The sequence below is a fragment of the Notolabrus celidotus genome, chromosome 18 (genome assembly GCF_009762535.1).
Source record: "Notolabrus celidotus isolate fNotCel1 chromosome 18, fNotCel1.pri, whole genome shotgun sequence".
NCBI lineage: Eukaryota > Metazoa > Chordata > Actinopteri > Labriformes > Labridae > Notolabrus > Notolabrus celidotus.
The window spans coordinates 13,496,749-13,511,605 of NC_048289.1; the positions used below are offsets into that span (position 1 = coordinate 13,496,749).

Consider the following 14,857-nt stretch of genomic DNA (forward strand, 5'->3'; position numbering starts at 1 on the left):
GGACTTGGTGATGTCACCTATTGATTTCTGAGAAGGAGTTAGGAAGTACAAAAATGGTGGTTGCTAGATTGGAAATGCTGACTGAAGTTGTGGTGGTAGACTTTCCACCTAGCAAACATTAGTCCCCCTTACGCCCCAGACAATACGTAATCATGTATTACTCTTGGTCTTAATACAGTCCAAATGGATGAATCAGAAAAATAATCTCCCCTACGGATTAAAAACACAAAGAAATGAGGTACAGAGACCAGAATTGTTTTGCACCAGACTGTGAGCGTGATTCATTCTACTCTATAAATGAACACTTCACTTGTGGACACCAGAGGATGCCTTTGTGCTAAAACAGAATGTTTTACTGGCTTACAGTGTTCGCTCATCAAGGCTATGGCTCCCCTCCCCAAAGGCCACATCTGTTAAGTCCATCGGGTGGTATTCACCCAAGTTGACAGGACACGAACGCAGCGTCCCATTTCGCACTCTCCACAAGCGAATATTGTCGCGACCACATGACACCATCCTGAAAACAAGAACAGTCATGGAATAAACATCTCAGAGACTTCGTTCATTGATTGAAAAATCAGCATGAGAGTCATTTTGTTCTGTCTCCTACAGATGAAACAATTTCCCGTCTACCTGCAGTGAGTGCACTTGCACTTGCGAGTGCAAGGGTGGACCAGACACAATCACATATTAACACAACATGACATTGGAAGAGTAGAATGAGTGGATCATTGGCTCTCATTATTGGCTAAATAGGGCAGGTGTGTCTGTCTCATTGATGTCTACTTCCATAAAATCCACAGATAGTCGGACACAGGGCATAAAAAAAAACACCCGCCAGTGGCCGATGGAAAATTTTGTATTGCATGCGAGGTTTTGTTTTCATACTTTCGGCCATTTCTGGCAACTGTGAGGCTATTTTGACCCTCGCGGCGCGCTGTTCTTGTGTTGTGACGTCAGCTACTGGAGTTCTATTCATTCCCTTTGCTTGAAGAAGCACGCAGGAAGAGCGTTTCAAGGAAGATCTGGCGACACATTCCCGGCGTGAAGCCACCACAAACAAAAAGGATAAACAAAGAGACAGGATATGATCAAGAAGAGGAACAGACAGCTAAACGGAGTAATGTCATTATACGACGATTCAAAGAAAACTGGAAAATTGACGAGGCTGGCCAACCTTGGTCCTGGCTGACTTACGAAAATGAACACACAAGAATAAAACCCAAGCACAAACACACAGGAGTGGATTTTTTTTATTTGGCCGGTAAATTTTTGGAGGTCACTAGCCAATGGCAGATGAGATAAAAAGTGAACTTTACGCCCTGGTCGGACATGTACACAAAACTGCTTACCAAACACACAAACATGCAGCAATGTATAAAAAATAATGGATACCTTGTATCATCAAAGGAGGCAACCTTTATTGTGCGGATGTCCACATCTGTGTGTGCTCTGGCTAAGATGGTTACCTCTCCACCTTTAACATTCAATGTGTTCCACACTACCACCATCTATGAAAGGTTGAATAAGGACGAGAAAGAGAAGTCAGCTCACAGAGGATTTTTATTCTAGATGCTAGATAGAGATGTTTTGCTAAGTCTCTTGTGTTTTGTCAAGTTGCAAATGTAACTCTCAGGTCCACCCTAATGGATTCTTGTTAATGCTAATTGTCTTTATACATACATTATAATGTTAAACCTTTGAATATTTATGATGGAAACTTTGAGATGTGTCACTTACCATTTTACTGTGTCTGTCTTTGCCCACTCCACAGAGGAGACCGCCGCTGTGTGAGAAGCTTGACATGTTGAAAGAATGAAAAAGACGACATTAGTGAGGGTGGCCTGTGGTTAATAAAAGCTTAATGTAATGTCAAATTAACATAAGTGTTGATACAGGAGAGCATGCATTTGGTTACCTAAGACAGGAAAATGAATGAGCATGAGTCCTGAACATGGCCAGACAGTTTCCTTTGTGATAGTTCCATACTCGGACCACACTGTGGTTGCCAGTTTGTGCAGAGGCCAGTAGTGTTGTGTTGCCATTAAAAGCCAGTGCAGATACCTACAGAGAAAAAACAAGGATAGATGTTGCTTTAGTTCAACAGGCCTCATTCACAAATATATTTTCAAGATTTTTCTTAAATTTGTGTCTTGTCTTAAAAGTGTAAAGCAGATTCATTAACCTGTTCTTAGCCTGCAGAATTGATTGCACTTGTGTTCTTAAAGCCCCTGTGAAGAATTTTTAGCTGGTTATGCAACCGACTGAAATTGAAATTATTGGCTCCTTATGACCAAGAAAGCAAACAAGACCATCAAAAGAAGAGTGACTGTTTCTGTATGGTAAATTTGAATGTCTGAAACCACTTCCGTGTTCCATGACACCCTAGATCAGGGGTTCTCAAACTTTTTTGGCTTGTGTACCCCCTTTCAAAAACAATTTCAGCAAAGTATGACCGAGAAAAAATTTCAGGATATGGGAAAATATCATGAATAAATGTATGCATGTGGTTTTTACAGTGTCATAATAATATTGAAATGAAAGATGACACAAATTCTGTGCTTTTGTATCAATCAATCCATCAATCAGACTTTATTTATAAAGCGCTTTTCATACAATGACATTGTAACACAAAGTGCTGTACAAGAAAAACAACTTACCCTCAGCCCCCACCCCAAACCCACCCCACAATCCTAAGGTTACAACACAATATGCAACAATAGTAATAAAAACAATACAAAAAATTAAATAAATAAATAAAAAATCTAAATAATTTGCTGAATGAACTGAGGAAACGCTCTCATGTTATCTTAATGAGGAAACACTGGAGGTAAAATAAGATGTTAAAACTCAACACAGGAAATTAAGTAGTGCAATATTTTTCAGAAATAATACCTTTGATGGCCCAAGGAGCACATTGATTTATTTCTAAGCATCAAGATTGATCATAGATACAAGAGTTAAAACACATATCCTTCTTTTCCTCTCCTTATGTCTTCCCATTTTGGGGGGGGGTGTACATTCTACTCCCTAAATTTTAAAAATAGCCTCGTTACTCCTATTTCATTTCAGCTTGTTTTCATTCCGGCTCGTCATCATTCAAAAAAACGCACAAAAAAAAACAACCTCTCCAGATAAATCGCACCATCGGGATAGATTGAATTGATTGTGGTTGGATGAGAAGTATGAACATGATACTATTCTGACACCGTATTGGTTTTGTACACGATCCATTGCACCTGCACATGACACAAATCACGTTACACTCCAGCAAGGAAAAAGCAGACGGACATAGCCTAGTGAGAAGATGTCCGTGGCAGACTCACCAGAGAATTCAGTAACGGTAACCCAGTAACGTACTAATAATAAATGTGCAATGTTTACTATGGCTAGGAACATGCAATGACATGTCATGGTTTGCTTGCTAGTAGTAGGCTATGATTCAACGTTGCAAGTATGAGTCAGACACAGCCACAGATACGAAAAGGGATCACGAAGTCAATGTGTGACGGTAGTTATTACAGCAACTGAGCAATTATAGGAACTTGTAACGGTCTGTCCTGATTACTTTTTGTTCCTGCATCTCCTGTTTCTGAGCACCCCTGAATGCAGCATCCCCTGAGTAACGGCAGGGAGAGGGACATGCCCAGAAAAGTATGAAGTAAGCTAAGCGGACTACTGTATTTCCTGATGGTTCTTACTGACTTTTTATTATTGTGTCTGAGACTGTCAGACATAACCACACTAACAGGCCTCCACTAGTGAGAGTATTCTCACCTGTGCGTGCGCAAGTGTCTGTCTGAGAACCAGCTGCTTTTGCGGCTGAACAAAGCCCTTTGGTAACTCTTTGTTACATGTTATGTGCTTAACTGATGTAGATCCTGATGTAGATTGTGTGAATGTGTGTGTTTTTTCAGGAAAAGTTGAATCACTAACAGAAGTTCAGTTGGCACCGTCAGCACTGGTGACTTGTTCTGGTGCGTCACGGTCCGCCAAGTTTCTTACCCATTACATTTATGCACGTGTTGTGATAGTGTCTTAATAAAGTAATCAAACATTTTGACTAGCCTAGACTAGTTCAAAGCGATCTTGCCTTTTGGTCAACACCAGCCGTTCCAGGTCTTGAATGTGTGTGGGTGCTTGATGCTTGGATGTACATTGACATTACAATAAAGGCAACATGCGTGTGAAGTTTGACTTTTTGCACCATCACAATACTTATAGGCAACTAGTCATCATATCTTCCGCTCCATGAAACACGTTAATGCTCAGTAGTACACATATATGGTTCTTTAATGTATTTGCATTGTACAAAAATGTGTTCATTTTCAATGGGCATGAACACGGCTGAAACAGGCGCAACCCAAATATTTCAACATTAACATATTAATATAACATTATAGTCATTATGGCCTTTAGAAAATGTTTTTTGGGAGGTGGGGTAGTGCAGTGGGGCAGCCTAAGCTATTATATTGACTATGGTTTGTTTTTGCTCTTCTCCCCTTATTTGTATGAGGTTAACTTCTTGCACAAGCATGATGTTTCTGCTTGTGCTGATCAATATATTACCTGTCACAACCTGCATACAAATATAAATAGAAGTAAAAATTTGATCTCAAAAAAAAAAAAAGTAATGAATGTGAATACTTTTACACCTCTGGTCAAATGACTTGTATGTGCACACATACAGTACCTGACCAATAAAGATGATTTTGCTCTGATTTATTCCAAATCTGTTGATCCTAAATGCACAGCTTATACTCATTTTTACATTTTGCTGTCCAGACCAAGCATTGCATGTTTAAAATTAAAGTTGACAAAATGTAATTCATGTATTTAAATGAAACAAAGGTGCTAAATTAAGGAGAACAGAATATCCAATCATTTTGAACTAACACCAGCACTGGGATGTGGGTAAGAGTGATCTCAAATGTTCTTAGACTTTGTTCAGAGTTATTGCTTGATAAGAAAACTTTGGTAAATGTCAGATTCTTCTTGAGATTGACTGCCTGAGAGGGTTTAAAGATCAACTTTCATCTTAATAACGGTTGATGAATGAAGCCCAGCTTGTCTGCATATACGTTATTAAATGCAACTTATTTCATACACTAGAAATCAGGTGAATCACTGAGGTTCTGACACATGAAAGCTCATTTACCTTATCAGTGTGGCCGATGAAGAACCTCTGCTGGTTAGAAGATACGGTCATAGAGACGATAATAGCATGACATGGATACACCACAGCATCTCCAGATTTGGTCCAAAGCACCTACAGAGAAATGAATTGCACACATAAGAACTCTAACATACATGTTGTGTGATTCTGAGGTGTAAGAAATGCTTTTAAATAAATACTGATTGACTTTAAATGAGCGTACACATCGGGTTGTTGCTCCTCCAAAGCCGATGATCCGATTGAGCCTGAGAATCGGGTCAGGAAGCAGCTTCTTAAAGGAAAGCAGACAAAGTAGAATGTAAAGATTTTAAATGAGACTTCAATCAAATAATGACTCAGGTGATGCTGGTGTAATTTCAGTCTGCGCTGTTATCTTCCCTTACCTGTTGTCTGCTTTCTTTGGACGATGATAAATGGACAACATGTGGAACAGGAGTGCAAACAAACTGAGAACATAAGATAAACAGTTTTTCCAATGCTGCCACCAAACTGTGCAGTGAGCACCATGGGCTCAAGAAAATGCAGTATTCAGAATATGAATAGAGAAAAGTTGAGAGGTATGAAACTTTAACCGTTATCTATGCTAAATTTGATTTCATGTACAATCCTGTCAAATCTTCACCTCTTTCTCACTCTCCTCGTGTTCACTGCAGCCGTCCTCAGCATGAACATACACATGAACTCCTTCATCATCAGCTTCACCGGCTGACCCCGATGTCAGAAGTTGTGATTTTGAGCATGTGGACTCTTGCTGGTGCTCGTTGTCATTGTTGTGAGAAAGCCATTCCTGATTCTGGTGAGTGGAGACTACACCCAGCTGGGTGATGTTAGTCACTGTGGGGGTTTGGTACCTCGGGGGCTGGAAATACAGATGGAGAGAGCTAGAAATAGAGATAGCAGCCTCCTACAATATTGTACTTAAAATAAAAACCCTTATGTCCCATTATGTGCCAGACTTTGAGGTGGATTGCAATCACAGAGTCTTGTCTCAAATAAGGTACTGAATGTTGCTCACTACTTTTGGAGTGGTGATCTGCTGGATGAGGGACACACGGTCCTTGACAGGTTTGCTGAGGTTGACAAGGTGGGACTCCTTTCTCACAGGGCTTCTACTTCTGGAGACATATACTGGGGAAAAAAGTGAAACCAAAGTTAATAATATACAGCACTTTCCAGTAGGGATGTACACAATTGATCGATTACCGATTAATTGATTGTTAAGAAATTACTAGAAACAAGCATTTTTCTTTTCAATTTTCCGTCACGTGGAACAACCATCATGTGATCTCATATTACACTCATCTGTCAGGGAGGTGTTTTAAGTTTAAAGCATGTTTTGATGTGATTCAGCTGGTTAAAGATGTTGCACACAGCAGAGATGCTCAGCTGGCGGCTGCGGCTGTGTCCCAGGGCTCCATGTCCGCTTTTTAAAGAGGATCAACTGCTGCCAACAACAACACGGACATGAAGGTTGACAACTTTAAACAGGACGTTTCCCCACCTTTGGTTACAAATCCAACTGACTGATTGGAATTGCTTGTACGCTATGTTTGTAGACCAGCAACATCAGAGCCGTCTGAGCTTTTCAGCAGCTGGACTAATTATGACCCGGTTGTGCTCCCAGCTGACACCTGACGAATACACATGTTTATTTTTCTCTATAGTAGTACTTTTAGTGTTATGAGCCTTCACTTTATAAGACTATTTTGTTGCTGTAGAAAATATAATTTAGGGTGAAAAAACGTAATTTGCCTTGTTTTTGACATAAGAATAATAATGTTTTTTTTTATTGTTTATTCAACAATTGATGGTTAACATTTCCAAAAATCGATTACGGAAAATACTTAAAATGTACATCCCTACTTTCCAGTTATGATTGCCCAGAATTCTTGGCTACAAAAACAGCTCTGACCCCTCTTATGTTTATGCTTTAAGCAGAGCACATAAAAGTTATTTCATTTCATTGAAAGCTTACAGCTCCTGTGTGGAACTTTTAGTTTGCATTGATTTTTGGGTTTTTCGGCACCTCTCATTTTTTTTGCTGATTTTTTTGTGCACATGCAAGGTTTCTGGTGAGAAATCTCACCCTGACTTGTTTTAACATGCAGCTGTACCAATCACTGCAAATCTTTCCTGTGGAGAAAGTCGACAAAAGCTGTTTCAGTGGCAGTGGTTACAATCATTAAAAATACTCTGTAGAATGATCAATCTTGACTCTTATAATCTCTTTTTTTAGTCAGTTTCATAAATGGTTATAAACTCCTACTAAATATGTGAATTTCAAGTATTTTCCGTAATTAATCTTTGGAAATGTTAATCAATTATCGATTAACCAAAAAAAGTAAACGTGTTCCGTGTCAAAAATAATGCCAAATGCGTTTTTTCCCCTAAATCAAAATTTCTTTCACAACACAATGTATACTACTGACGCTATTAAATAGCTACGGATCGTATTGAGGCATACAAAATGTTAAACACCCTGAATATCAACATGTGGAGCACGCTCATAATGACCGCGGACATACAGTCATAAAAGTGAAGGCTCAGGATATAACAAGTGGATTTACTGCAACAAGAGAGCTGAAAAGAAAAATCGATACAAAAAATGTGTTCAAGTAAGTTCTGAACAATCAATTAATCGATACCTGATTAACTGTTAACATCCTTAACTCCTACATAAGATTAAATCAAAAAGTACCAACACTTATGAAATAGATATTTCTGCTGTCATATTTCCAACCCAATGTAACTGTAAGCCAAAGGTAGAGAGCAGTGATGGCAACGTTACATAGAGATTCAGTAAAGAGTAGTGCCGCCAATGAGGACAAAGCAATGAAACAGAACACAAGATGTTATCAGCATATCAAATGTTGCTCTCTCTGTTCTTTTCCTTAAAAGGCACTTGTTGCAGTTTGGCAATACAAAGCATAAATATTTTTAAAAGCAAACTCAAGACCTACCTTTTTAGTCTCACTTTTAACTGAGTTTTATTCTTAACAGTTTTATATATTTATTTATTTATTTATTATCTAGTTCAAATTTTAGTCACTTTTATTCTACTTTATTTATTTTTGTGCTTATTTATTTATTTTAAGTATAGCATCTTATTTTCTTTTAATGGTTTAATATTTTAGTGTTTTATTATCTTAGAAATGTATTTTATTTTGGTGAATTTAATTTCCTGTGTTGAGTTTCAACATCTTATTTTACCTCCAGTGTTTCCTCATTAAGATATCATGAGAGCGTTTCCTCAGTTCATTTTTATTGCTTATTTTATTTGTATTGTTTATATTATTATTGTTGCATATATTGTGCTCTTAACCTTAGGATTGTGGGGTGGGTTTGGGGTCGGGGCTGGGGGTGGGATCTATTTCTTCATTTATTCTATTTTAGCTTGTTTTTATGTACAGCACTTTGTGTTACAATGCCATTGTATTAAAAACCCCTTTATAAATAAAGTCTGATTGATTGATTGAATACAAGATACCAATAAAAGGTGCTCAGGAGTTAAGTATTTGTATGATTTTTATAAGTATCCTATGAAGTTTGAAATTCTTGTACATTTGTGACAGTCCTATATTAAAGTAAATTATAAAAATACTTTAAGAGCAAAGTAAAGCTTGAAATGAATCATACTTCAGTGATCTGTTTTTTAGTGTACAACAAGGTAAGTGCATCGAGGAATTCTTCTACATGTTAGAGGAAAAAAGTTTTAATGGAACTTGAAGTACTAAAGAACACCTCTTTCCAAGTATAGCATTCAGGAGCAGGAGAAAATGGTTTGAATGCTTCTAAGGATCAGAATAACAGTGTGACATGACTCACTGCTGTCCGGCCTTGGATCGTCTTTTTGAATAGAGTCAAAGGGTAGCTTTGATCCTTTGGAGGGAAACCTGTCGGAGGATGAGAAACGTGGCGATACTTCACAATCTTGAGGGCTGTCAGTTCTTTTTTTAGATTCTATCTAAAAGGAAATATACATCCTTGTGATGTGATGTGTTCAATTCAAAAGATGTACATTCTGGTCCCAGTACCTTACCTGATGTGATCATAGCGATCATGCCACGAGTCTCCCTTAGTTACAGGAAATGACATTTCTCTTGGTATTGGACCTGTTCCCTGAGAAGAGGCCAAACCCATCAGTTTGGCTTCACTAAAGGAAACTCCTGATGAAAGAGAAAATTGTAGAGAAGTAACAAAATGTATGCAAACTGCAGGGTGTTTTCAGACATACAGCAAGGTATCATTTTCCAGTTTCAGACAAGTACAGAATCAAAAAGACTTCAAAACGTAAACACTAAATCCACATAAATCAAGTGACACCACACAACTTTTATCGCCATCTGAAAGACATCAGTGATGTGCAGCTAACAGTGAACAGACAATATTAAAACCATTGAAGTGAATCTGCAAGCTGCATGGCAAATAAAACTGCATGGTTTGGAAGTAGATGTAGACAAATTGTGTCCCACTGTAAATAACTATTCTTGATGGGTCAATTTGTTAACATGCAATCAAAGTCTAAAGCTATATGCACATTGCAACTCTGCAACAGCCCCATGACAACGGTAGTCATCACCACTGTCTCCACAGGGGTGTAATATTTGTGTCCCAGTGTGTGATTACACATTATGTCTTGGTGTCGAGGAAGCACAAGAAGCACAATGTGTGAACGCACAGCTACACACTACACTACTACTTTTCTTACCGTGCAAAACATAAACGATGTGCTGAGGACCGATTTTGAATCAGTCATGATCATATGGTTGCAAATCAGCGGCGCTCGTGCATGTGAGCGGGGGCGTCGTTTTGGAGGAGCTCAGAGGGGAGGGGGGGGAGGGGTTAGATGGAGTCCTGAGGAAATGCTACATTCAAATTTATGCTAGTTTTCCGTGACTACCAACCCTAGCTTTAAGTAAAAATATCCATCATTGTCTTTGAGGTCGAAAGAGCATGTGTCTGGGCGCTGGTGGTCTAGTGGTCTAAGTGCCCCACGTATTGAGGCTATAGTCTTAGTTGCAGAGGTTGCTGGTTCGACTCCCAGCCGGTCGACCATTTACTGCATGTCTTCACTCACTCTCTACTCCCCACATTTCCTGTCTCTCTTCAGATGTCCTCATCTGCTCTCTGTATCGCATGGCAGAGTTCTGCCCCAATGCGCACACAGACACACAAACACGTGCGCTCACATACACACATCACAGCACAATGATACGATAAATGTTCATCGACAACTCGTTTTTCAAGACGAAAACGAGACTATGACGAACCTCCATGCATCTGTCTCATCTTCATTGAGGATTTTTACCCCCCGGTATGCATTAGTGACAAAGACACAACCGGGGGACGTCTGTTTAATATTAAACGTTTGACGTTTTTGCCGCTCTCACCGTAAAAAGCTCCGCATCTAGAGCTTGATTTAATCCAGTTTGGTGATAACATAGGACACATTTAGCAAGTTTGGATCAACTCCTTAACATGAGAGAGTGCTGTGAGGGGACTGTGTCTAGAGCGCCTGTCACTGCAGGTGCATTCAGGGACCGTCGTAAAAGTGCAATGCAGACCTGTATTTTGCGTTCATGGCATTTTTATTTGAATCAAGATAATCAGATATAGTTGTCACATGAAGAATGTTTTCTTTTGACGTTTTTGCAGACTAGATTATTTAACTTAAGATATTACAAAAGCAAAAGTGTTAAAAGAGTGAAATGTTGACGATTTTAATACTTGGTAAAACCCTAATACCGATATCTGATGGACTACATGAATTATTTTAAAGATCGATAGATAGATAGATAGATAGATAGATAGATAGATAGATAGATAGATAGATAGATAGATAGATCGATCGATAGATAGATAGATCGATCGATTGATGCAGCCACATTTTCAAGTCAGTGAAACTAAGTAAACTTACATCATTGTGTTAACACTAAAGGGCCTTTCAAAGAAGAGCACAGATATGTTTTTGCATGTGCTATTATCCAAATGATTTACACACATATATGTGATTCTTTAGAGAAATAAAGACAGCCATGGCTCTAAGGGGGGGAGTTGAAGTTAGTCTTACCTGGATCTAGCAGCAGGTCACTTGTGAACATGTTTTTAACCGCTATGTTGGCACAAAGCTTGATGCTCTTCAGGTGACTGTAGCAGTGGTTGAGGTAGTCAGTGAGTATGTATTGCAGATCCAGCATCAGACAGGTCCAACGCACTGAGGAGGGAGCTGGACCCACCAAACCTGCAAAAACAACATAAATAGAGCTATTACAGGAAAATGTACATGCACACAAAAACAAAGTGAATTATCAGCACAAATGCTTCCAAGAAATAGCTCATGTCTGAGTGCAGTTGAGCCATGAGTGCATGTGTTGTACCATGTCTTGCAGATTTGGCCGTGCTTTCATAGACTGAATCTTTCGCAGCTCCACATAGGAAAGGGAACTGAAGCCAGGTAGCTGATGACTTGAGCTCTTTGAACATGTTGGAGAAGGAAATCCGGATCACCTGACCCTCCTATGTATTTGTGCACAAGTAAGAGAGAGGGAAAGGAAATGTCATCTTCTTTGATTAGATTATCATTTCAGATCAAATCAGACTTTACATCTGATACATCAGCAACATTTATGAAAGACAATGTTTAATTATTTTCCAGGAAGTGTTTTTTGTATTCTGTTCTAAAATGCCAAGGGACATTTGAGTTGTGCTTAAGTCTGAGCCTGAGTGATGTGTTAAACTTAAAGAAATATAAGAGGAGCCAAAAAAGCTGACATAGGGTAAGTTAGAATCCAAATTACACAAATTGTCCGACTTTGATGTGAGATTGTGTATAGTACTCCCTCTAACTAGTGAACTTCAAATGGACTAAAATACCAAAACTGCATGTTTTGAAATGCCACTTAATGACAAAGACAGTAGTAAATGCAGGGCCGTGGATTACTCTTCAAATTATCTACATTCACATGACTGTCAATATAGAAATAAATATGCTAAATGATAGAGTGTTTGAATAACATAGATACCTCTGCAGACACATCGAGGTGAACCACAAAGTATTTTCCTGGTGTTGGCCTGAAGAGGAGGTAGAAGTAGCGTCCTGTCAGCCCCAGAGACTGGTTGCTGTTTTTGGGTATCAGGATGTAACTGTTGGCAGGAACAGGACCCCTGATGTGGAACACTGAGCACCTCAGTGTTTTGTTCTGGAGGGAGATGAAGCAGAAAGTGGACAGGTAAGATAAGCTAAGTTTGATCTAATACTTTAAAATACTATATCCAAAATTAATCTTTAGGCTAAGCAGAGCAGTACAAACACAAACTCTTCACTAGTTTGAGCATTTTTAAAACCTTGATCTACGGTGGCCCTGAAGTGCAAATCACAACGGCAAATCAGAAAACACTACAGCAAATCAGAAATCACTACGACATTAACCAAGCCTTGCCTGTACTTGATTATGGCGATGTTGTGTATATGTGTGCTTCATCCAGCTGCCTACAGACCTTGGTTCCGGTCTACCACTGTACTCTGAGGTTTATCACTGGTTGTAGCCGCCTCACCCACCACTGCGAATTGTACGCTAAAGCTGTCATGCCTTCCTTAAATGTAAGGAGATATACACACTGGATGACTCTGGTTTATAAGGCTCTTCTTGGCTTGGCTCCTACTTATTTATGCACTTTTCTTCAGAGAACTGGAAGCCATTATGCCCTACGATCAAATGACATTTTGCATCTTTCTACTCCTCATGTTCGCACTGAAACGGGAAAAAAAGCATTCAGTTTCTCTGCCCCCTCTGCTTGGAATGCCCTCCAATCTGAACTGAAACTGTCAGCATTTGTTTCGTTGGAAGCTTTCCGCTCTATCTTAAGAAAACGACAACGGAAATCCTTCGAGCAGTGCCTGTGTTCTTAAATTGTAACTGTAAAATAACTTCTGCACTGTATTTTATCAAATTGCTTGTATTTTATATTTTAATGTTTGTTGTCGTTGTTATCTGTCTGTTTTGTTTACTATGACGTATGTTGCTGCCTCTCTTGGCCAGGTCACCCTTGCGAAAGAGGTTTCGATCTCAATGGGTCTTTTACCTGGTTAAATAAAGGTTAAATAAAGAAGTAGGTACCCTCAGGGAACATGACTCGTCACTGATTGGACTGGTCTATCCTTTGACCCGGAAGGACATGATTTCTTTGCAATTGCCGATATGTTTTCTGATTTGCTGTTGTGATTTCTGATTTGCCGTTGTGTTTTCTGATTTGCTGTTGTGTTTTCTGATTTGCTGTTGTGTTTTCTGATTTGCTGTTGTGTTTTCTGATTTGGTGTTGTGTTTCTGATTTGGTGTTGTGTTTTCTGATTTACTGTTGTGTTTTCTGATTTGGTGTTGTGTTTCTGATTTGCTTTCTGATTTACTGTTGTGTTTTCTGATTTGGTGTTGTGTTTTCTGATTTACTGTTGTGTTTTCTGATTTGGTATTGTGTTTCTGATTTGCTTTCTGATTTACTGTTGTGTTTTCTGATTTGGTGTTGTGTTTCTGATTTGCTTTCTGATTTGCTGTTGTGTTTTCTGATTTGCTGTTGTGTTTTCTGATTTACTGTTGTGTTTTCTGATTTGGTGTTGTGTTTCTGATTTGGTGTTGTGTTTTCTGATTTACTGTTGTGTTTTCTGATTTGGTTTTGTGTTTCTGATTTGCTGTTGTGTTTTCTGATTTGTCGTAGTGTTTTCTGATTTGCTGTTGTGTTTTCTGATTTGTCGTAGTGTTTTCTGATTTGCCGTTGTGAGTTGCACTTCAGGGCCACCGTATTGATCTGTTATTGACATATAAGAGATAGTTTGCCTCTAGTCTTAAATAGGATGACTATAGTTTTTTAACAGTTACCATGCATGTTGTCACATCCCCTTCTTTTGACGATCTTTTCCAGTCTTCGACTCTGACATGTTTGAATATATTGACATAAGGATGCTGCCAACCTGCACAGTCAAAACATTTCGGTTAATTTTCACATTTACGATTGTTTTAAGTTATGGCGTCAAGTTTTCTGTCACTGTAACAGTTGTTTGGTTAAATATATCCATAACTAGTGGCTTTGATGAAATACTTGTAGTCAACTCTACCTTTGGAGGCCATCTGGTGATCCACCTGTTGAGGTCTCAGCCCAGCAAAAACTTAGTGACGCTCTGAAAAACCGTACACATATGACGAATAGCAAACATACCGCTATCGAGCTGACATGGTCAGGGACTTCTCATTCTCAGTTTACAGCTGACAGAAAGGATATGATATCTGTTCCACATTGACAAAACACTGGAAAGTTCCCCCACTTCTCCCTGGTACCGAGTGGACAATAGTTTCGGCCTGACGGTGTTTACTGTAGCAGATATGTTCTTCCCGCTCCAACCTCCGCCGTTGCCAGCGACGCTTGTGACGTATGGTAGCTTCCTGACCAAGCGCTTCTGGGTAATGAAGTTCACCGAGTCAATGGGGCACTAGTGTGTTTTTGAAGATTTGGGCGAACAGGCTACAAATCACCAGTGGTGGACAAAGTACACAGCTTCATTACTTAAGTCAAAGTATACTCCAGGTCAACTATTACTCCAATACAAGTGAAAGTTGTTCTGACAAATTATTACTTGAGTTAAAGTACTGGAGTACTTGCTTTTAAAAATACTTAAGTATTCAAAGTACCTCT

General features: G+C 39.0%; 1 protein-coding gene across 1 annotated transcript in view; it reads right to left on the reverse strand.

Annotated features, from left to right (window-relative positions):
• wdr90 (WD repeat domain 90) overlaps positions 1-14,607 on the reverse strand; it is a 37,779-nt gene extending 23,172 nt beyond the window's left edge. The window contains 16 exon segments of the mRNA XM_034707560.1: positions 365-517; positions 1,396-1,511; positions 1,741-1,798; positions 1,919-2,064; positions 5,159-5,269; positions 5,379-5,447; positions 5,560-5,622; positions 5,799-6,035; positions 6,192-6,304; positions 9,002-9,069; positions 9,216-9,342; positions 11,247-11,417; positions 11,554-11,692; positions 12,199-12,375; positions 14,047-14,138; positions 14,283-14,607. Coding sequence (XP_034563451.1) covers positions 365-517; positions 1,396-1,511; positions 1,741-1,798; positions 1,919-2,064; positions 5,159-5,269; positions 5,379-5,447; positions 5,560-5,622; positions 5,799-6,035; positions 6,192-6,304; positions 9,002-9,069; positions 9,216-9,342; positions 11,247-11,417; positions 11,554-11,692; positions 12,199-12,375; positions 14,047-14,138; positions 14,283-14,295 — 1,853 coding nt within the window. The 5' untranslated portion in view covers positions 14,296-14,607.
• Between the last annotated feature and the right edge of the window lie 250 nt (positions 14,608-14,857).